The sequence below is a fragment of the Salmo trutta genome, unplaced genomic scaffold (assembly GCF_901001165.1).
Source record: "Salmo trutta unplaced genomic scaffold, fSalTru1.1, whole genome shotgun sequence".
NCBI classification, from domain to species: Eukaryota; Metazoa; Chordata; class Actinopteri; order Salmoniformes; family Salmonidae; genus Salmo; species Salmo trutta.
In genome coordinates this window covers 975,633-996,519 of record NW_021823073.1, presented here as the reverse complement: position 1 = coordinate 996,519, position 20,887 = coordinate 975,633, and the positions used below count along the sequence as shown (strand labels likewise).

The following is a 20,887-nucleotide window of genomic DNA, read 5'->3' as shown; positions in this document are numbered from 1 at the left end:
CACCATTCGGTTGCTGAGGTAAGCCCACACCATTCTGTTGCTGGGGTAAGCCCACACCATTCTGTTGCTGAGGTAAGCCCACACCATTCTGTTGCTGAAACTATTTCACTCTTATAGGTAAAAATGGCACATTAATCACGTTAGATGCATTTATTTCACCCGGAGCAGGGTTGTGGTAAAGTTGAAGTTATTTTTTAAATAATTGAAAATAGATGCCATTATTTCATTTGAATTTGAGTTTACTTTGTGAATTGACTGAACCCAAACCCTGCCCTGGAGCCTATATAATCACAGAATGGTCCTCTCATCCTTCGGGGGGCGCCGTCTGGTCCTGGCAGGCATACGGTAGCGCAGCTCCTTCCAGAAGGGTGAGGAGAGGGGTTTGGAGTGGGAGCCTCTCCAGGTGACGGTGTGTCCTGACTGGGCCAGCAGCCGCAGGGCCTCAGGGAGGGAGTCCAGCTCCAGATCCACCTAAAACATTTACAGAATAATGTAGTGAATTTTTGGGGGTAGCCCCGCCCGGGACTTGAACGGAGGTCCACCAATTGCCGACCCAACACCTTAGTTGTTACACCAAGAGATCCGAACCCCTTGACAAGATCACTAGTTCCAACTGTTCTGCCTGCAGCTATAGAACCCTGACCTGTTCACCGGACGTGCTACCTGTCCCAGACCTGCTGTCCCAGACCTGCTGGAACCCTGACCTGTTCACCGGACGTGCTACCTGTCCCAGACCTGCTGTTTTCAACTCTCTAGAGACAGCAGGAGCGGTAGAGATACTCTCAAAGATCGGCTATGAAAAAGCCAACTGACACTTACTCTTGTGTTACTGACTTGTTGCACCCTCGACAACTACTATGATTATTATTATTTGACCATGCTGGTCATTTATGAACATTTGAACATCTAGGCCATGTGCTGTTATAATCTCCACCCGGCACAGCCAGAAGAGGACTGGCCACCCCTCATAGCCTGGTTCCTCTCTAGGTTTCTTCCTAGGTTTTGGCCTTTCTAGGGAGTTTTTCCTAGCCACCGTGCTTCTACACCTGCATTGCTTGCTGTTTGGGGTTTTAGGCTGGGTTTCTGTACAGCACTTTGAGATATCAGCTGATGTAAGAAGGGCTATATAAATCAATTTGATTTGATTTGACTAGGTGTTGTGTTAAGGTTGCTACAATTACTAATTTAGCTGATAATGCGCTTTGAATTACAAAATAGAATCTCAAAAATTGAAACAGTTTGAAAAGGAAATGGAGTTGAAGCAGTTTCAAAGGAAATGGAGTTCAAGCAGTTTGAAAAGGAAATGGAGTTGAAGCAGTTTAAAAGGAAATGGAGTTAAAGCAGAAAGACAGCATGGCATCAGCTCCAGGTCTATCTGTTTATTTAGTTTGAAAGACAGCATGGCATCAGCTCCAGGTCTATCTGTTTATTCAGTTTGAAAGACAGCATGGCATCAGCTCCAGGTCTATCTGTTTATTTAGTTTGAAAGACAGCATGGCATCAGCTCCAGGTCTATCTGTTTATTTAGTTTGAAAGACAGCATGGCATCAGCTACAGGTCTATCTGTTTATTTAGTTTGAAAGACAGCATGGCATCAGCTCCAGGTCTATCTGTTTATTTAGTTTGAAAGACAGCATGGCATCAGCTCCAGGTCTATCTGTTTATTTAGTTTGAAAGACAGCATGGCATCAGCTACAGGTCTATCTGTTTATTCAGTTTGAAAGACAGCATGGCATCAGCTACAGGTCTATCTGTTTATTTAGTTTGAAAGACAGCATGGCATCAGCTACAGGTCTATCTGTTTATTTAGTTTGAAAGACAGCATGGCATCAGCTACAGGTCTATCTGTTTATTTAGTTTGAAAGACAGCATGGCATCAGCTACAGGTCTATCTGTTTATTCAGTTTGAAAGACAGCATGGCATCAGCTCCAGGTCTATCTGTTTATTTAGTTTGAAAGACAGCATGGCATCAGCTACAGGTCTATCTGTTTATTTAGTTTGAAAGACAGCATGGCATCAGCTACAGGTCTATCTGTTTATTCAGTTTGAAAGACAGCATGGCATCAGCTACAGGTCTATCTGTTTATTTAGTTTGAAAGACAGCATGGCATCAGCTACAGGTCTATCTGTTTATTCAGTTTGAAAGACAGCATGGCATCAGCTACAGGTCTATCTGTTTATTTAGTTTGAAAGACAGCATGGCATCAGCTCCAGGTCTATCTGTTTATTCAGTTTGAAAGACAGCATGGCATCAGCTCCAGGTCTATCTGTTTATTAATTTTGAAAGACAGCATGGCATCAGCTCCAGGTCTATCTGTTTATTTAGTTTGAAAGACAGCATGGCATCAGCTCCAGGTCTATCTGTTTATTTAGTTTGAAAGACAGCATGGCATCAGCTACAGGTCTATCTGTTTATTTAGTTTGAAAGACAGCATGGCATCAGCTCCAGGTCTATCTGTTTATTTAGTTTGAAAGACAGCATGGCATCAGCTCCAGGTCTATCTGTTTATTTAGTTTGAAAGACAGCATGGCATCAGCTCCAGGTCTATCTGTTTATTTAGTTTGAAAGACAGCATGGCATCAGCTACAGGTCTATCTGTTTATTTAGTTTGAAAGACAGCATGGCATCAGCTCCAGGTCTATCTGTTTATTTAGTTTGAAAGACAGCATGGCATCAGCTCCAGGTCTATCTGTTTATTTAGTTTGAAAGACAGCATGGCATCAGCTACAGGTCTATCTGTTTATTTAGTTTGAAAGACAGCATGGCATCAGCTCCAGGTCTATCTGTTTATTTAGTTTGAAAGACAGCATGGCATCAGCTCCAGGTCTATCTGTTTATTTAGTTTGAAAGACAGCATGGCATCAGCTACAGGTCTATCTGTTTATTTAGTTTGAAAGACAGCATGGCATCAGCTCCAGGTCTATCTGTTTATTTAGTTTGAAAGACAGCATGGCATCAGCTACAGGTCTACCTGTTAATTTGGGAAATTGATTTGACAGGGACAGCGCACATTCACCAACGGTATCGTCCCAAATGGCACCCTATTCCCTTTATAGTGCACTACTTTAGACCAGGGCCCATAACACTATATAGGGAATAGGGTGCCATTTGGGACACAGCCACAAAGCTAACTGTCATCCATAGGCAGAACTCGTCCATAGGCATAACTACCTGGCTGTCTGGGGCTGACTCTGTCTGGATGAGGACCAGCCATGTCTGCCGTTCCACCAGTGCAGCATGGAGCCCAGTGAGCAGACTATACTGGCTGTCCTGCCCTGGGTTCAGCCCCAGGCTGCTGGGCACCAGGATCAGTCTCCGGCTCTGCTCTATACACCCCAGCACCGCCTCAGCCACCGCTGGAAACACAGAGCACATACTGTACTGATACAGATACAGGAACAGGAACGGGTACAGGAACAGATACAGGAACAGGAATAGGTACAGGAACAGATACAGGAACAGGTACAGGAACAGGTACAGATACAGGAATGGGAACAGGTACAGGAACAGGTACAGGAACGTGTACAGGAATGGGTACGGGAACAGGTACAGGAACGGGAACACAAATGGGAATGGGAACGGGAATGGTTACGGGAACAGGTACGGGAATGGATATGTGAACGGGTACAGGTACAGGAACGGGTACAGGAATAGGAACCTGTACAGGAACAATAACCTGAACAGGAATAAGAACATGTACAGGAACAGGAACATGTACAGGAACAGGTACAGGAACGGATACAGGTACAGGTAGAGGCAGGAACGGATACAGGTACAGGTAGAGGAACAGGTAGAGGTAGAGGAACAGGAACAAGAACAGGTAGAGGAACAGGTAGAGGTAGAGGGACAGGTAGAGGAACAGGAATGGATACAGGTAGAGGTAGAGGAACAGGTACAGGAATGAGTACAGGAACAGGAACGGGTACAGGAACAGGAACAGGAACCTGTACAGGAACAGGTAGTGGAACAGGTAGAGGTAGAGGAACAAGTAGAGGTGGAGAAACAGGTAGAGGAACAGGTAGAGGAACAGGAACAGGTAGAGGTAGAGAAACAGGTAGAGGAACAGGTAGAGGTAGTGGAACAGGTAGAGGTAGAGGAACAGGTAGAGGTAGAGGAACAAGTAGAGGTAGAGAAACAGGTAGAGGAACAGGTACAGGAACAGGTAGAGGAACAGGTAGAGGTAGTGGAACAGGTAGAGGTAGAGGAACAGGTAGAGGTAGAGGAACAAGTAGAGGTAGAGAAACAGGTAGAGGAACAGGTAGAGGAACAGGTACAGGAACAGGTAGAGGTAGAGAAACAGGTAGAGGAACAGGTAGAGGTAGTGGAACAGGTAGAGGTAGAGGAACAGGTACAGATAGAGGAACAGGTAGAGGTAGAGAAACAGGTAGAGGAACAGGTAGTGGAACAGGTAGAGGAACAGGTAGAGGTAGAGAAACAGGTACAGGTAGAGGAACAGGTACAGGTAGAGAAACAGGTAGAGGTAGAGAAACAGGTAGAGGAACAGGTAGTGGAACAGGTAGAGGAACAGGTAGAGGTAGAGAAACAGGTACAGGTAGAGGAACAGGTACAGGTAGAGAAACAGGTAGAGGAACAGGTAGAGGTAGAGGAACAGGTACAGGTAGAGGAACAGGTAGAGGAACAGCTACAGGAACGGATACAGTTCCAGGAACAGGAAATGGTACAGGAACAGGTACAGATAAAGGAACAGAAACAGGTACAGGTTCAAGAACAGTGCACACACACACACACACACACACACACACACACACACACACACACACACACACACACACACACACACACACACACACCAGTATGAGGACAAATGTGAGGACAGTGGACTGACTCACCCTCCCCAGGGAGCACGTCACGGTCGTAGAGACACAGGCTGTAACCATACTCCTCTTCCAGCACCTCCTCCACCTGACGCCTGTCCTCCTCACTGACACCTGATTCTGTGTCACTCTTATAACACAGCACATAGGCATCGTAACGCTTCCCATCTGAAACACACCATTCAGACAAGTTAGAACACAGCACATAGACAATGTAACACAGCACATAGGCATTATAACACAGCACATAGGCATTATAACACAGCACATAGGCATCGTAACGCTTCCCATCTGAAACACACCATTCAGACAAGTTAGAACACAGCACATAGACAATGTAACACAGCACATAGGCATTATAACACAGCACATATGCATTATAACACAGCACATAGGCATCGTAACGCTTCCCATCTGAAACACACCATTCAGACAAGTTAGAACACAGCATATAGACAATGTAACACAGCACATAGGCATTATAACACAGCACATAGGCATTATAACACAGCACATATGCATTATAACACAGGACATAGGCATCGCAACGCTTCCCATCTGAAACACACCATTCAGACAAGTTAGAACACAGCACATAGACAATGTAACACAGCACATAGGCATTATAAGACAGCAGATAGGCATTATAACACAGGACATAAGCGTTGTTACACATCCCATCTGAAACTAACACAATTCATCCAAATCATGTGGTGAAACACAATCTACAACGAGATTGTTTGCATGGGACATTGGCATGTTTGGTGTTAGGTGTTATTCTCACCAGAGACGTTGTGATGATGCCAACCCAGATCATCTCTGAGAAATAGAATGATGTCCACCTTCAGCTTGACATAGACAACAGTCACCACCACCACCGTCACGGCAAAGACCCCCACTATACCCAGCACCAGGAAGTGGAACTGGGGTGGACCTAAAGGGTGACATGAAATACACACACACACACACACACACACACACACACACACACAAAAATAAACCTGATAATATCAAACAGCTGTTACTGTACAGCGGAAAGAGAAACTGGAGAGAAAAAAAATCACAGAAAATCATCCTAATTTCACACAGAAGTGATGATAATCTATTCTTGATTAAATGTCATGGTAACCTAAGAGCAGAATAGATAATAATCTCTTCTTGATTAAATGTCATGGTAACCTAAGAGCAGAATAGATAATAATCTCTTCTTGATTAAATGTCATGGTAACCTAAGAGCAGAATAGATAATAATCTATTCTTGATTAAATGTCATGGTAACCTAAGAGCAGAATAGATAATAATCTATTCTTGATTAAATGTCATGGTAACCTAAGAGCAGAATAGATAATAATCTATTCTTGATTAAATGTCATGGTAACCTAAGAGCAGAATAGATAATAAACTATTCTTGATTAAATGTCATGGTCACCTAAGAGCAGAAGAGAGGGTTCTGTGAAATGACCAGTAGAGTTTGATAAAGGCAGACTCTGTAATATTTTTAATGATTGGAAAGCTAAGATGTCCCTTGGGGTGGCAGCGTAGCCTAGTGGTTAGAGTGTTGGACTAATAACCGAAAGGTTGCAAGATCAAATCCTTGAGCTGACAAAGTACAAATCTGTCATTCTGCCCCTGAACAAGGCAGTTAACCCACTGTTCTTAGGCCGTCATTGTAAATATGAATTTGTTCTTAACTGACTTGCCTAGTTAAATAAAGGTAAAATAAAAATTTCAGAGGCTGCTTGACTTACTCTTCTGTTGGAAGATGATGGAGACGTTGGAGTTCCTAGATGGAGACTCCACTTGACAGGTGTATCTGTTCCTCAGCTGCTCCTCTGACACCTGCCTGATCACCAGCGATGCCTGGTGATGGCCATTCTCTCTGGAGAAAACAGTCAAGTGTGTTGTGTTAAGTGATTTGAAATAGTATTTGAACCCAGGTCTGTTCTGTAGTGAGTGTACATGCTCACTCTGAAGTGTTAGAAAACACTGGTAGGGTCTCCTGGTTATCCTCCACAAAAGATCTGTTTTCCAACCAGTATAAGAGGTCAGATTCAGAGGACAGGACAGCCATGCAGACCACCACCACAGTGGATCCTGGAGAAAACACACAACATTCACTAACACTTTGCTAACTACCTCTCTCAAAGAGTGCAGTGTATAAAGTCAGACAATCTCAGCCACTCCCTGTCACCAAAGGAGTACCCCAAGGCTCAATCCTAGGCCCCACGCTCTTCTCAATTTACATCAACAACATAGCTCAGACAGTAGGAAGCTCTCTCATCCATTTATATGCAGATGATACAGTCTTATACTCAGTTGGCCCCTCCCCGGATTTTGTGTTAAATGCTCTACAACAAAGCTTTCTTAGTGTCCAACAATCTTTCTCTACCCTTAACCTTGTTCTGAACACCTCCAAAACAAAGGTCATGTGGTTTGGTAAGAAGAATGCCCCTCTCCCCACAGGTGTGATTAATACCTCCAAGGGTTTAGAGCTTGAGGTAGTTACCTCATACAAGTACTTGGGAGTATGGCTAGACGGTGCACTGTCCTTCTCTCAGCATATATCAAAGCTGCAGGCTAAGGTTAAATCTAGACATGGTTTCCTCTATTGTAATCGCTCCTCTTTCACCCCAGCTGCCAAACTAACCCTGATTCAGATGACCACCCTACCCATACTAGATTACGGAGACATAATTTATAGATCGGCAGGTAAGGGTGCTCTCGAGCGGCTAGATGTTCTTTACCATTCGGCCATCAGATTTGCCACCAATGCTCCTTATAGGACACATCACTGCACTCTATACTCCTCTGTAAACTGGTCATCTCTGTATACCAGTCGCAAGACCCACTGGTTGATGCTTATTTATAAAACCCTCTTAGGCCTCACTCCCCCCTATCTGAGATATCTACTGCAGCCCTCATCCTCCATATACAACACCCGTTCTGCCAGTCACATTCTGTTAAAGATCCCCAAAGCACACACATCCCTGGGCCGCTTGTCTTCTCAGTTCACTGCAGCTAGCGACTGTAACGAGCTGCAACAAACACTCAAACTGGACTGTTTAATCTCAATCTCTTCATTCAAAGACTCAATCATGGACACTCTTACTGACAGTTGTGGCTGTTTAGCGTGATGTATTGTTGTGTCTACCTTTGTGCTGTTGTCGGTGCCCAATAATATTTGTACCATGTTTTGTGCTGCTACGATGTTGTGTTGCTACCATGTTGTTGTCATGTTGTGTTGCGACCATGCTGTGTTGTCATGTGTTGCTGCCTTGCTATGTTGTTGTCTTTAGGTCTCTATGTAGTGTTGTGTTGTCATGATGCGTGTTTTGTCCTAAATATATATTTTATTTTTATTTTTAATCCCTGCCCCCTTCCCTGCAGAAGTCCTTTTGCCTTTTGTTAGGCCGCCATTGTAAATAAGATTTTGTTCTTAACTGACTTGCCTAGTTAAATAAATAAAATAAAATACTTAGGGCAGGGATGGGGGTGGGGGCCACAAGTCATCTGAACTCATCATGAGGGGCCGCAGTTACCCCCCCCCCCCCCCCCCGAGATAAATGTTTTACATTTTACACATTTTGACATGGTGTGTAGAGAAGATGTTGCTGTTTTAAAGCTAGTTTGCTACAATTCTACACATTTAGCAGAAGATTTAGCAATTGTATTACTCATTTCATGCACTTTTTTGTTTTAGAGTTAATTTTGTGCAATTTTACAAATTTTGCAAGCTAATGTCCTACAATACTACACATTTTTCCATAGCATGATTACTACGTTTAGATAAGATAGCTGGCCACTAGCCTAACCTACCAATATAAAATATGATAGCTGGCCACTAGCCTAACCTACCAATATAAAATATGATAGCTGGCCACTAGCCTAACCTACCAATATAAAATATGATAGCTGGCCACTAGCCTAACCTACCAATATAAAATATGATAGCTGGCCACTAGCCTAACCTACCAATATAAAATATGATAGCTGGCCACTAGCCTAACCTACCAATATAAAATATGATAGCTGACCACTAGCCTAACCTACCAATATAAAATATGATAGCTGACCACTAGCCTAACCTACCAATATAAAATATGATAGCTGACCACTAGCCTAACCTACCAATATAAAATATGATAGCTGACCACTAGCCTAACCTACCAATATAAAATATGATAGCTGACCACTAGCCTAACCTACCAATATAAAATATGATAGCTGACCACTAGCCTAACCTACCAATATAAAATATGATAGCTGGCCACCAGCCTAACCTACCAATATAAAATATGATAGCTGACCACTAGCCTAACCTACCAATATAAAATATGATAGCTGGCCACTAGCCTAACCTACCAATATAAAATATGATAGCTGACCACTAGCCTAGCCTAACCTACCAATATAAAATATGATAGCTGGCCACTAGCCTAACCTACCAATATAAAATATGATAGCTGACCACTAGCCTAACCTACCAATATAAAATATGATAGCTGGCCACTAGCCTAACCTACCAATATAAAATATGATAGCTGGACACTAGCCTAACCTACCAATATAAAATATGATAGCTGGCCACTAGCCTAACCTACCAATATAAAATATGATAGCTGACATGGCTAATTGAGTGACTAACATAACAATAGAAAAATAATTTAGAAATTGCACCTTGTGTATTCTGCTGTTCTACCTCGCAACAGTAAGTTGAGAAGTTGAGACCACGTGACAATTCAGACACTAATTGACACCCATACAGATAAGTAGAGAGGAACTCACCCATATCTACATTAATAACCTCCCCATCCTGAGGTCTGATGATCTTTGGCATAACCTGGGGTCTTCCTGTACAATACAATAATATCACTGTAGTCAAAACACAAATATCACTGTAGTCAAAACACAAATATCACTGTAGTCAAAACACAAATATCCCTGTAGTTAAAACACAAATATCACTGTAGTCAAAACAGAAATATCACTGTAGCTGAAACAGAAATATCACTGTAGCTGAAACAAAAATATCACTGTAGCTAATACCAAATATCACTATGGTTAAAACAGAAATATCACTGTAGCTGAAACAGAAATATCACTGTAGCTAATACCAAATATCACTGTAGCTGAAACAGAAATATCAATGTAGCTGAAACAGAAATATCACTGTAGCTGAAACAGAAATATCACTGTAGCTGAAACAGAAATATCACTGTAGCTAATACCAAATATCACTATGGTTAAAACAGAAATATCACTGTAGCTGAAACAGAAATATCAATGTAGCTGAAACAGAAATATCACTGTAGCTGAAACAAAAATATCACTGTAGCTGAAACAGAAATATCACTGTAGCTAATACCAAATATCACTGTAGCTGAAACAGAAATATCACTGTAGCTGAAACAGAAATATCACTGTAGCTAATACCAAATATCACTATGGTTAAAACAGAAATATCACTGTAGCTGAAACAGAAATATCACTGTAGCTGAAACAGAAATATCACTGTATCTAATACCAAATATCACTATTGTTAAAACAGAAATATCACTGTAGCTGACACAGAAATATCACTGTAGCTAATACCAAATATCACTGTAGCTGAAACAGAAATATCACTGTAGCTGAAACAGAAATATCACTGTAGCTAATACCAAATATCACTATTGTTAAAACAGAAATATCACTGTAGCTGACACAGAAATATCACTGTAGCTAATACCAAATATCACTGTAGCTGAAACAGAAATATCACTGTAGCTGAAACAGAAATATCACTGTAGCTAATACCAAATATCACTATAGTTAAAACAGAAATATCACTGTAGCTGAAACAGAAATATCACTGTAGCTGACGCAGAAATATCACTGTAGCTGAAACAGAAATATCACTGTAGCTAATACCAAATATCACTATAGTTAAAACAGAAATATCACTGTAGCTGACGCAGAAATATCACTGTAGCTGAAACACAAACATGAATGTAGTTAAAAGGAAACTATTTCTATAAATTGTTTTAATCAGAATAAAGCATCAAAATGGACAAAAGTTACAGATCCTTGTTCTTGCATTATAGCTTTCCGCTATAGCCCAGGTTCAGATCCACCAAACATGAAATACATCTTAACTAACAAATACATTTCATTATAGCTTTCCGCTATAGCCCTGGTTCAGATCCACCAAACATGAAATACATCTTAACTAACAAATACATTTCATTATAGCTTTCCGCTATAGCCCAGGTTCAGATCCACCAAACATGAAATACATCTTAACTAACAAATACATTTCAAGGTATCTTTGCAAAAGGTCAGAAGCTCCAAAACCATACAGCAGGGTTGGGGTCAATTCCAGTCGATTCAGGAAATACACTGAAATTCAAATTCTCTTCAATTCTTTTCAATTAATAAACATTTCAAATTGGAATTGGATTTACTTTCTGACTTGACTGGAATTGAAATGTAATTAATCCCAACCCTGATATCCAGTACTGTCCAGTAACTTCTTACCTTCTCTAACGGTCCGCTCCATGGTTCTGGACAAGGTAAACACCTGTCCATCATGGAGGTTTGAGTTGTATGTGTAGTATGAAGTGCAGGTATAGTAACCACTGTCATTTTCAGAAGCACTCATCAGGTAACCATCGCCAAAGTCAGAGGGTAACTCTGTGTCACAGTTCTACAATGCATTAATCAAGACACAGGTAAGACACATATAATACACAGGCAATAGCAGGTAATAAACAGGCAATAATAAGCAATAAACAGGCAATAACAGGTAATAAACTGGCAATAACAGGTAAGACACATAATACACAGGCAATGAAAGGCAATAACAGGCAATAACAGGTAATAACAGGTAATAACAGGTAATAAACTGGCAATAACAGGTAAGACCGATAATACACAGGCAATAACAGGCAATAACAGGTAATAAACAGGCAATAACAGGTAATAACATGTAATAAACAGGCAATAACAGGTAAGACACATATAATACACAGGGAGTTTTTCCTAGCCACCATGCTTCTACATGTGCATTGCTTGCTTCCTGGGGTTTTAGACTGGGTTTCTGTATAAGCACTTTGTCACAAAGTACACTGAAAGTCACACTGATGTAAAAAGGACTTTACAAATAAATGTGATTAATAAACAGGTAATCAACTGGTAATAAATAGGTAATACAACGCCAGTGTCTATTGATGCTAATCACAAAACTGAGAGTTGTTTTTGCTGCACCATCCATGACAACTAAAACGTTGATGCTGGTCCCTATGCTAGCTAGGACACCCACTCAGGCTAGGGGAAAAACATGAAATAACAGGAAATACCCTGTGGCTTTTGGTCTAGTGGAAAAAAAATGACAGAGTATTCAATAGTACCTTGCCAACGGCTAGAGGGAAAACACATCTCTTCAAGCAGATGTCTTTAGTTTTAGCCAAAGGCAAGTAAGAAGAACTAGTGGAGACTCAACATCACTGGATATTTACTACTACTTACTTTGTCAACTGCTGGGGGATGGGGGGGGCAAAGAAAAGAAGAAGTCATACCTTGTACCACGTATAATTATGTTTTGTGAAGTTTTGTGGGATGCTGTCTGACGTGCAGGTTAACTTTTCACAGGACTGTCTCAGATAGCAAGTGGATACATACACATCCATATCTGTGTAACACTGGCCAGAGAACACTGTGATGTTAAACCACGCTGTTCTCAGGGGCTGGCCACTGGCATCGCTGCAACAGTCCAGACAGAGATATGACCATTAATCAACCAATCAATCAATCAAACCATCAACCATTCAATCAGTCAATGAATCAATGCATCAACAGAATGACGCATAAAATACATCAGAGGGAAGGAGAAGACAGTTGAAGAACAAAAGTATGATAGATAAAATGGACAATAAAAGGCCAACTAGATTTGTAAGAGACAGACACTTACAGTAGAGAGCAGGAGTAGGACCCCTGTTGTTTGGGAGAGACACTTACAGTAGAGAGCAGGAGTAGGACCCCTGTTGTTTGGGAGAGACACTTACAGTAGAGAGCAGGAGTAGGACCCCTGTTGGTTGGGAGAGACACTTACAGTAGAGAGCAGGAGTAGGACCCCTGTTGGTTGGGAGAGACCCTCAGGATGACGAGAGTGTCTTCAGACCTCCACACCGCAGGCTCCTGAAGCTCCCCAGGCCCAGAGTGGTTGCTCCATGCCAGGGTCAGGTTGCCCTCCCTGTGCCCTGCCATGGTGGTCCGCAGCGGGCACTGGAGCACTGCCATCTCTCCCTCCCGGACATGAACAGGTTGGACACACGACTTACATGGAGATGGAGGAGAGTCACATGACGTACAGCCTCCTCTGACCAGCTCTGTGGGAAGAACATCCAAGATAGACCGTCTCAGTGGAGGACGGAGGGCACCCTATTCCCTAACAGACCTTTGGCACTACTTTTGACCAGGGTCCCTGGCACCCTATTCCCTATATAGTGCACTACATTTGACCAGTATCCATGGCACCCTATTCCCTATATAGTGCACTACTTTAGATCAGGGCTCCCTGTTGGGCTATGGTCAAGAGTAGTGCACTATGTAGGGTAGCCTAAATGTACTGTACAAATATTTTATGCGGTACAAATAAACATTTTACACCGACCTTAAAACTGTTATAGGGTGCTCAATAGGACAACAATTAGCCATGAAAGGTTTGTTGTATGAATGGTCTTTTTGGTTGGTTAGCAGCAGTTTCTAGGGCAGGATACTCATCATGTGTTACTTCTAAAACATGTTGTAACCTGCTCATTCTAACAGACCTTGGGTTGCAGAGAGGATGAGGAACGTAAACAGTGGGGTCATCTTCATCATGTTCTTAATTCACACACAGACAAACACACAAACACACACAGACAAAACACACAAACACACACAGAGAGAAAGTCAGTGGGGGAAAAGCCCCCTGAACCACAAGTCATAACAAATATATTGAAAAAAATGACAGCAGAGAAACTTAGAACTTTTGATGAAAGTGAAATATAAACAGGTACTACCAGATCAACATAATAGTACTATGTTATAGCAGGCTGCATGACTATAGATAGAATAAGAATAACCTACAATACAACAACATTCAGTAAAGGGATTAATAACTTACTCAGCTGTGAGTGTGGAGGTAAATTCCAAGATGATATTGTGTATTTTCGCAGACCATTAACAGAAACTGAGGAAATGCTTTCTGTTCTAAGCTACTTCCCTTTAAACTTCAGGATAGCAGTTTCGTTCTCGGTAGGAACTGGAGTTTCCATATTAATATATTATATTTCACGTCTCCTCCTATAATCTATAGTCAAATTGACCGAGTGAATACAGCTATTGACTCAGTTTAGTGGCCTAATTGTATGCTACCCACTGATGAAGACTTTGCCCACTGACTAGATGTCAAAGTGAAACTTTGTGATTCTAGTGCCATTGCAGGTGCTATATGCAGATGTGACAAGGCGTGACATAATACTTGTGATTTCCCAGAAATCCTGGTGTATCTAAGATATTGGCGCCACCTTCTTTCTGTGTGTGGGGAGAGCAGACCGCGACACTAGCTAGGTGTACGTCCGATTGGCGACAGATTTTCATGATAATATTGAAAAAATCCGCATAAAGAAAATATGCGCACTTCCCCACCAGTGGTGTTTCCGCTAAACTGATTTGTTTAGGATACAAATCAGCATGTGATGACGTAGTGCACACAAAATGTTGTTTTTCCTTCAAATTTGAAGGTTCCGAATAAAATCTAGAGTTCAATCTGTTTGCATCGCATTTTCAACTCTACCAATAGTTTCTCCAAAAACTTGCATAAAATAGCAAATGTGCCTACTCCGTTCTTGGCTCAAGCGCTCTAGTCAACAGTTTGCAGATAAAGTGCGGGCAGGCTGTGCAGGTAGGCTAGTGAGTCTACATGAGATAATAATTAAGACATAGTATTGTTATTTGTCAAACAGCAGTCAAGCATCGATCATCATGTTTTGTTAGACTTCAGTGCAGTTTTGGACATTATCATCATAATCGGCAGCTGAAAAAAGTGTATTTGTTATGACTTAACATCCCCTGCTACATCGTGGCTCGAGTTACCTTTAATTGGCTTAATAAAGAAAATCCCCATAAAAAACCCGTCATTTTTAAACTAGAGATACTGAATGAAAATGACCTCACCAGTGGTGTTTCCACCAACATGACTTGTGGATGAAAATCTGTGCGTTTTCATGTATCTAATAAAAATCTACATTTCAATGTGTTTCCATCCCATTTTCAACTCAACATATAGTTTTGTCACAAAAACTGGAGTTAAATAGCATTCAGTATGTGCATACTCTGGTCTTGGCCCGTGCGCTCTAGCCAACAGCTTGGGCCGACTGGGCGGGTAGGCTACATGATGAGATTGTTGTGGATAAAAGTAAGAATATTTGTATTTGTCAAACGGAAGCCAAACTGAATCAGACCCTGTGAAATCCTAACTTATTTCATCTGTATCCTAATAAACCCCATGCCTTCTCTACTACGTCATAATGGGAGGACAACACAAGTCATAGTTGACACCATTTACTTTGATATGATGGTTATTATATCAATATTTGCTCATAAAAGCGTTTCCATAACATTTCTCGCATAATTCATTTTACTGAAAGAAAAAGAGCATTTTTGTTTTGTGGACATTTGGAAAGTTTACCAAAAAATCTGTTTCCATCAGGTCTGTAATTTTGTTGATGTAGTCTACTTAACTCGCATAAAAAGTTTGGATGGAAACCTGGTTAGTGATAGTAAACTAATACACTACATGACCAAAAGTATGTGGACACCTGCTCGTCCAACAAGTCATTCCAAAATCATTGGCATTCATATGGAGTTGGTCCCCCCTTTGCTGCTATAACAGCCTCCACTCTTCTGGGAAGGCTTTCCACTAGATGTTGGACACTGCTGCTGGGACTTGCTTCCATTCAGCCACAATAGCATTACTGAGGTCGGGCACTGATGTTGGGCGATTAGGACTGGCTCGCAGTCGGCATTCCAATTCATCCCAAAGGTGGTCAATGGGGTTGAGGTCAGGGCTCTGTACAGGCCAGTCAAGTTCTTCCACACCGATCTCGAGAAGAAAAAAAATCTGTATGGACCTCGCTTTGTGAATGGCGGCATTGTCATGCTGAAACAGGAAAGGGCCTGCCCCAAACTGTATGGACCTCGCTTTGTGAATGGGGGCATTGTCATGCTGAAACAGGAAAGGGCCTGCCCTAAACTGTATGGACCTCGCTTTGTGAATGGCGGCATTGTCATGCTGAAACAGGAAAGGGCCTGCCCCAAACTGTATGGACCTCGCTTTGTGAATGGGGGCATTGTCATGCTGAAACAGGAAAGGGCCTTCCCCAAACTGTATGGACCTCGCTTTGTGAATGGGGGCATTGTCATGCTGAAACAGGAAAGGGCCTTCCCCAAACTGTATGGACCTCGCTTTGTGAATGGGGGCATTGTCATGCTGAAACAGGAAAGGGCCTTCCCCAAACTGTATGGACCTCGCTTTGTGAATGGGGGCATTGTCATGCTGAAACAGGAAAGGGCCTTCCCCAAACTGTATGGACCTCGCTTTGTGAATGGCGGCATTGTCATGCTGAAACAGGAAAGGGCCTTCCCCAAACTGTATGGACCTCGCTTTGTGAATGGCGGCATTGTCATGCTGAAACAGGAAAGGGCCTTCCCCAAACTGTATGGACCTCGCTTTGTGAATGGCGGCATTGTCATGCTGAAACAGGAAAGGGCCTTCCCCAAACTGTATGGACCTCGCTTTGTGAATGGCGGCATTGTCATGCTGAAACAGGAAAGGGCCTTCCCCAAACTGTATGGACCTCGCTTTGTGAATGGGGGCATTGTCATGCTGAAACAGGAAAGGGCCTGCCCCAAACTGTATGGACCTCGCTTTGTGAATGGGGGCATTGTCATGCTGAAACAGGAAAGGGCCTGCCCCAAACTGTATGGACCTCGCTTTGTGAATGGGGGCATTGTCATGCTGAAACAGGAAAGGGCCTTCCCCAAACTGTATGGACCTCGCTTTGTGAATGGGGGCATTGTCATGCTGAAACAGGAAAGGGCCTGCCCCAAACTGTATGGACCTCGCTTTGTGAATGGGGGCATTGTCATGCTGAAACAGGAAAGGGCCTGCCCCAATCTGTTGCCACAAAGATGGAAGCACATCCATTATTCCTCTTCCACTAAACTTTACAGCCAAACCCAGATTTGTCTGTCGGACTGCTAGATGGGGAAGCCTGATTCATCAGTCCAGAGAACGTGTTTCCACTGCTCCAGAGTCCAATGGCGGCAAACTTTACACCACTCCAGCCGACACTTGGCATTGCGCATGGTGATCTTAGGCTTGTGTGCAGCTGCTTGACCATGGAAACCCATTTCATTATCTCCCGACGAACAGTTACTGTGCTAACGTTGCTTCCAGAGGCAGTTTGGAACTCAGTAGTGAGTGGTGTAACCAAGGACAGATGTTCTTTACGTGTTTCAGCGGTCAGCGGTCCCATTCTGTGAGCTTGTGTGGCCTACCACTTCCCGGCTGAGCCGTTGTTGCTCCTAGACGTTTCCACTTCACAATAACAGCACTTACAGTTGACCGGGGCAGCTCTAGCAGGATAGAAATTTGACAAACTGACTTGTTGGAAAGGTGGCATCCTATGACGGTGCCACGTTGAAAGTCACTGAGCTCTTCAGTAAAGCCATTCTACTGCCAATGTTTGTCTATGGAGATTGCATGGTTGTGTGCTCGATTTTATACATCTGTCAGCAATGGGTATGGCTGAAATAGCCGAATCCACTACACTTGAAGGGGTGTCCACGTACTTTTGTATATATAGTGTACATCAATGGTGCTACCTGAAATCCATTGTCTGTGAAAGTAGGCTATAGCAGTCTGTGAACACAATATTATTATTGTTATATTATCACCCTCGGGTTAAGCTGAGATATACAGGCCTAAATAATGACTCATCAAGTTATAGGATGGCATTCTCTGGACGCATTTATTGTTGCTCATTGGAACTTCATAATGATGATGATGATGCCTTTTCAGTCGTTGGACTCAATGGAGTTGGAATGTGGTCACCTCTCCGAAGCTGGACGGGTTCCGCCGGAGGTTGGGCGTGTTGCGCCGAAACCCAAACCGCCCGTTGTAGCCTATCAGCGGCTTGATGTCGGACATGAGACCACTGTGGTTGCTCACCTGCTCTCGGGAGTGACCTGTCCGGTGCAGAGACAAGATAGCCTATACCAGTGACTCTGAGCAATGATGATGATGATGTAAAACCTGTAAAGATTATGAATCCCATGTAGTCCCACTGATGTAAAACCTGTATAGATTATGAATCCCATGTAGGCCTACTGATGTAAAACTTGTATAGATTATGAATCCCATGTAGGCCTACTGATGTAAAACCTGTAAAGATGATGAATCCCATGTAGGTCTACTGATGTAAAACCTGTATAGATTATGAATCCCATGTAGATCTACTGATGTAAAACCTGTAAAGATTATGAATCCCATGTAGGTCTACTGATGTAAAACCTGTATAGATTATGAATCCCATGTAGGCCTACTGATGTAAAACCTGTATAGATTATGAATCCCATGTAGGCCTACTGATGTAAAACCTGTATAGATTATGAATCCCATGTAGGCCTACTGATGTAAAACCTGTATAGATTATGAATCCCATGTAGGCCTACTGATGTAAAACCTGTAAAGATTATGAATCCCATGTAGGCCTACTGATGTAAAACCTGTATAGATTATGAATCCCATGTAGGCCTACTGATGTAAAACCTGTATAGATTATGAATCCCATGTAGGCCTACTGATGTAAAACCTGTATAGATTATGAATCCCATGTAGGCCTACTGATGTAAAACCTGTATAGATTATGAATCCCATGTAGGCCTACTGATGTAAAACCTGTATAGATTATGAATCCCATGTAGGACTACTGATGTAAAACCTGTATAGATTATGAATCCCATGTAGGACTACTGATGTAAAACCTGTATAGATTATGAATCCCATGTAGGTCTACTGATGTAAAACCTGTATAGATTATGAATCCCATGTAGGCCTACTGATGTAAAACCTGTATAGATTATGAATCCCATGTAGGACTACTGCTAACTAAAAGTACCTTGATTTATTGAATAGAATAGAAGAGCATTTCTGCAGGGTATAGAATAGTTTCTTCAGAATATAACTGTAGCCTATTCTTCAGTCTCCTCCAACTGTTTGTCACTTCACATAGCCTATAGGCCTATCTCCCCCTTCCTTAATTCGATAGGTCAAAGCAATGGCATGCATTGATTATTTCCCCCTGGTGGCCAGAAAAGCCACAACCTGTGTTGGATAAGAGTCTGCTAAATGACCAAAATATACAATGTAAATGTAAACGTATTTCTCTGATTCTGTGGAACTAATTTGATGTCAAACAGGACATATTATGAATCCCATTTCATCCAAATAAAAAAAAAATGAATAGAATAGAACAGCCTATATAATATAATATAATATCCTAGAATACAATAGAATAGCCTACCTGCTCCGGAAGTGTTCCTCAGGTCTAGAGACTTTTGGGCAGCGGCGCTCTTCAGTTCCTTGTTCTCGGTCTTCTGCTGGACCCTCTGCACCGACGGGGTGGTTTTCTGCGGGACCCTCTGCACCGACGGGGTGGTCTTCTGCGGGACCCTCTGCACGGACGGGGTGGTCGTGTAGCGCGCAGCGTGGGGGTCATTGCGTGCGTCGTACCGGGGGAGCACCGACCAGAGCCGGGGGCGCATGTGTTCATACCCGAGCGCAACCGAACTGACAGCGATGCAGTCGAGCACGAACTTCTGCTCGCGCTTCTCAGGCCCGGAGTGATTCATTTTAGGCAATTCAACTCTGAAATGACCAAATATATCAAATTAGTCCACAGTCAATATATACAAATTAGGCACAGAGCCTTTTAAAATTAGACTTGTCTACTAAAATAAAACTATTTAAAAAGCTGGTCAGATTCGGGCCTAACTGTGCAGTGTGTGTTATTATACTTATGACCCAAATTCCTAAAATGTATGGAGGGACATGAATAGTCAAAAACACTTACATGAACAATCACAGCGAAAGCACGTAAAATCAACACTCACTACCCGGTCAGTTGTGCACCTGCCAATGTGCTGGTTTACACTTTACTTCAAAAGCCTGCTGAATGACGCAAATGTAAGGCTTTATTACGTTTCAACAGATATAGCTGGGGGGCAGTGAAAATTGCTTCACAAATGGATGCAAATGCACAATTGCTCATCTACCATTCTTGATTAAATCGGTCTCAGAAATACAGTGACCATTTTCATGACATGAGCTATCTGGATTCAACTCGGAAGGGATCCTTAAAGTCATTATACAGGCCTATTTGCTTTTAGAAGACATGCTAAAGTTAAAATGAACGGAGTTTCTAATCTGCAGGGCTAAACTTTGGCCCCAGTGACTGTCGCTGCGGGGGGTGCAAGTGGCTATTGTGACGTTGCTCGTAGCAACAAGGTCAGTGTTGGAGTTGCGCGCACGGATGCATTTCCCATCGAGATTTATCACCCGAGGAGACGCACTGTAATGGGCTATCGGCGGGGGGGAATCTGGAAGGCGGAGGATTGAACTGAAACAACTCTGGGTTTCTTTTCTATCTTTTTTTAAAAGATATTTTGCTGTAATTGTCATGATGACCGACTTGTTGTCCGTGGTGTCGGAGGCGGAGAGGAAGTCCTTTCCAACCCTCTCTCAGCTCTCAGAAAACGGTCAGGACAGGACACACTTTCTAGCCTATTTTATTGTACAGTAGAAAATATATAGCCCACCTTGCTGCTTCTTAAAAACACCTAGGCTATGCGCATTTGTTTGCAAACTTTGCACAATTTAGAATCAAGGTGTGCATGTCATTTGATTTATACTACATTTTTTAAACATTTAGCTGTATAAGCAATTTTTATTTTCTGAAAATTGTT

The 20,887-nt window shown here is 42.4% G+C and overlaps 3 protein-coding genes across 9 annotated transcripts in view; 1 reads left to right on the top strand and 2 right to left on the bottom strand.

The window, feature by feature from the left end:
* Positions 1–137: 137 nt before the first annotated feature.
* LOC115188713 (interleukin-18 receptor 1-like) lies at positions 138–14,272 on the bottom strand. 4 transcript variants are annotated; one of them, XM_029747443.1, is made up of 12 exons: positions 13,983–14,272; positions 13,645–13,699; positions 12,927–13,203; positions 12,394–12,577; positions 11,354–11,522; positions 9,623–9,688; positions 6,805–6,931; positions 6,586–6,716; positions 5,622–5,771; positions 4,853–5,005; positions 3,174–3,358; positions 188–471 (listed from the first exon to the last, which is right to left on the bottom strand). In XM_029747443.1, the coding sequence occupies exons 2-12, from the start codon at positions 13,694–13,696 to the stop codon at positions 289–291; spliced, it is 1,677 nt and encodes a 558-aa protein (XP_029603303.1). In that variant the 5' UTR covers positions 13,697–13,699; positions 13,983–14,272; the 3' UTR covers positions 188–288. The 4 variants fall into 4 exon arrangements, with proteins under 4 accessions (XP_029603304.1, XP_029603305.1, XP_029603306.1 ...); XM_029747444.1 differs by lacking the exon at positions 13,983–14,272 and having other exon boundaries at positions 138–471; positions 13,645–13,964; XM_029747445.1 differs by lacking the exons at positions 13,645–13,699; positions 13,983–14,272 and having other exon boundaries at positions 138–471; positions 12,786–13,007.
* A 336-nt stretch (positions 14,273–14,608) lies between these two features.
* Positions 14,609–20,887, top strand: part of LOC115188712 (coiled-coil domain-containing protein 81) — a 48,654-nt gene continuing 42,375 nt past the window's right edge. For 2 of the 4 annotated variants that reach the window (XM_029747442.1, XM_029747438.1), the window contains exon 1: positions 20,192–20,680. In XM_029747442.1, the coding sequence (XP_029603302.1) occupies positions 20,602–20,680 (79 nt within the window). In that variant the 5' untranslated portion in view covers positions 20,192–20,601. Of the gene's footprint in view, positions 14,763–20,190; positions 20,681–20,887 lie in introns of those variants that run through there. The other 2 variants (XM_029747441.1, XM_029747440.1) reach the window with 2 other exon arrangements.
* On the bottom strand, positions 17,869–20,179 carry LOC115188714 (uncharacterized protein C17orf98-like). The gene is made up of 3 exons (XM_029747447.1): positions 19,996–20,179; positions 19,447–19,790; positions 17,869–18,109 (listed from the first exon to the last, which is right to left on the bottom strand). Exons 2-3 carry the CDS (start codon positions 19,772–19,774, stop codon positions 17,952–17,954), a joined length of 486 nt encoding a protein of 161 aa, XP_029603307.1. The 5' UTR covers positions 19,775–19,790; positions 19,996–20,179; the 3' UTR covers positions 17,869–17,951.

Excerpts from the sequence above, each read along its gene's own strand:
- LOC115188714 (XM_029747447.1), bottom strand. The coding sequence starts at position 19,774 with ATGAATCACTCCGGGCCTGAGAAGCGCGAGCAGAAGTTCGTGCTCGAC. Across the intron at positions 18,110-19,446 it reads GAGGAACACTTCCGGAGCAG|GTCACTCCCGAGAGCAGGTG; the intron begins GTAGGCTATTCT and ends TGCACCGGACAG.
- LOC115188713 (XM_029747443.1), bottom strand. The coding sequence starts at position 13,696 with ATGATGAAGATGACCCCACTGTTTACGTTCCTCATCCTCTCTGCAACC. Across the intron at positions 11,523-12,393 it reads ATAATTATACGTGGTACAAG|AACTGTGACACAGAGTTACC; the intron begins GTATGACTTCTT and ends AATGCATTGTAG. Across the intron at positions 5,772-6,585 it reads CATCATCTTCCAACAGAAGA|GTCCACCCCAGTTCCACTTC; the intron begins GTAAGTCAAGCA and ends GTCACCCTTTAG.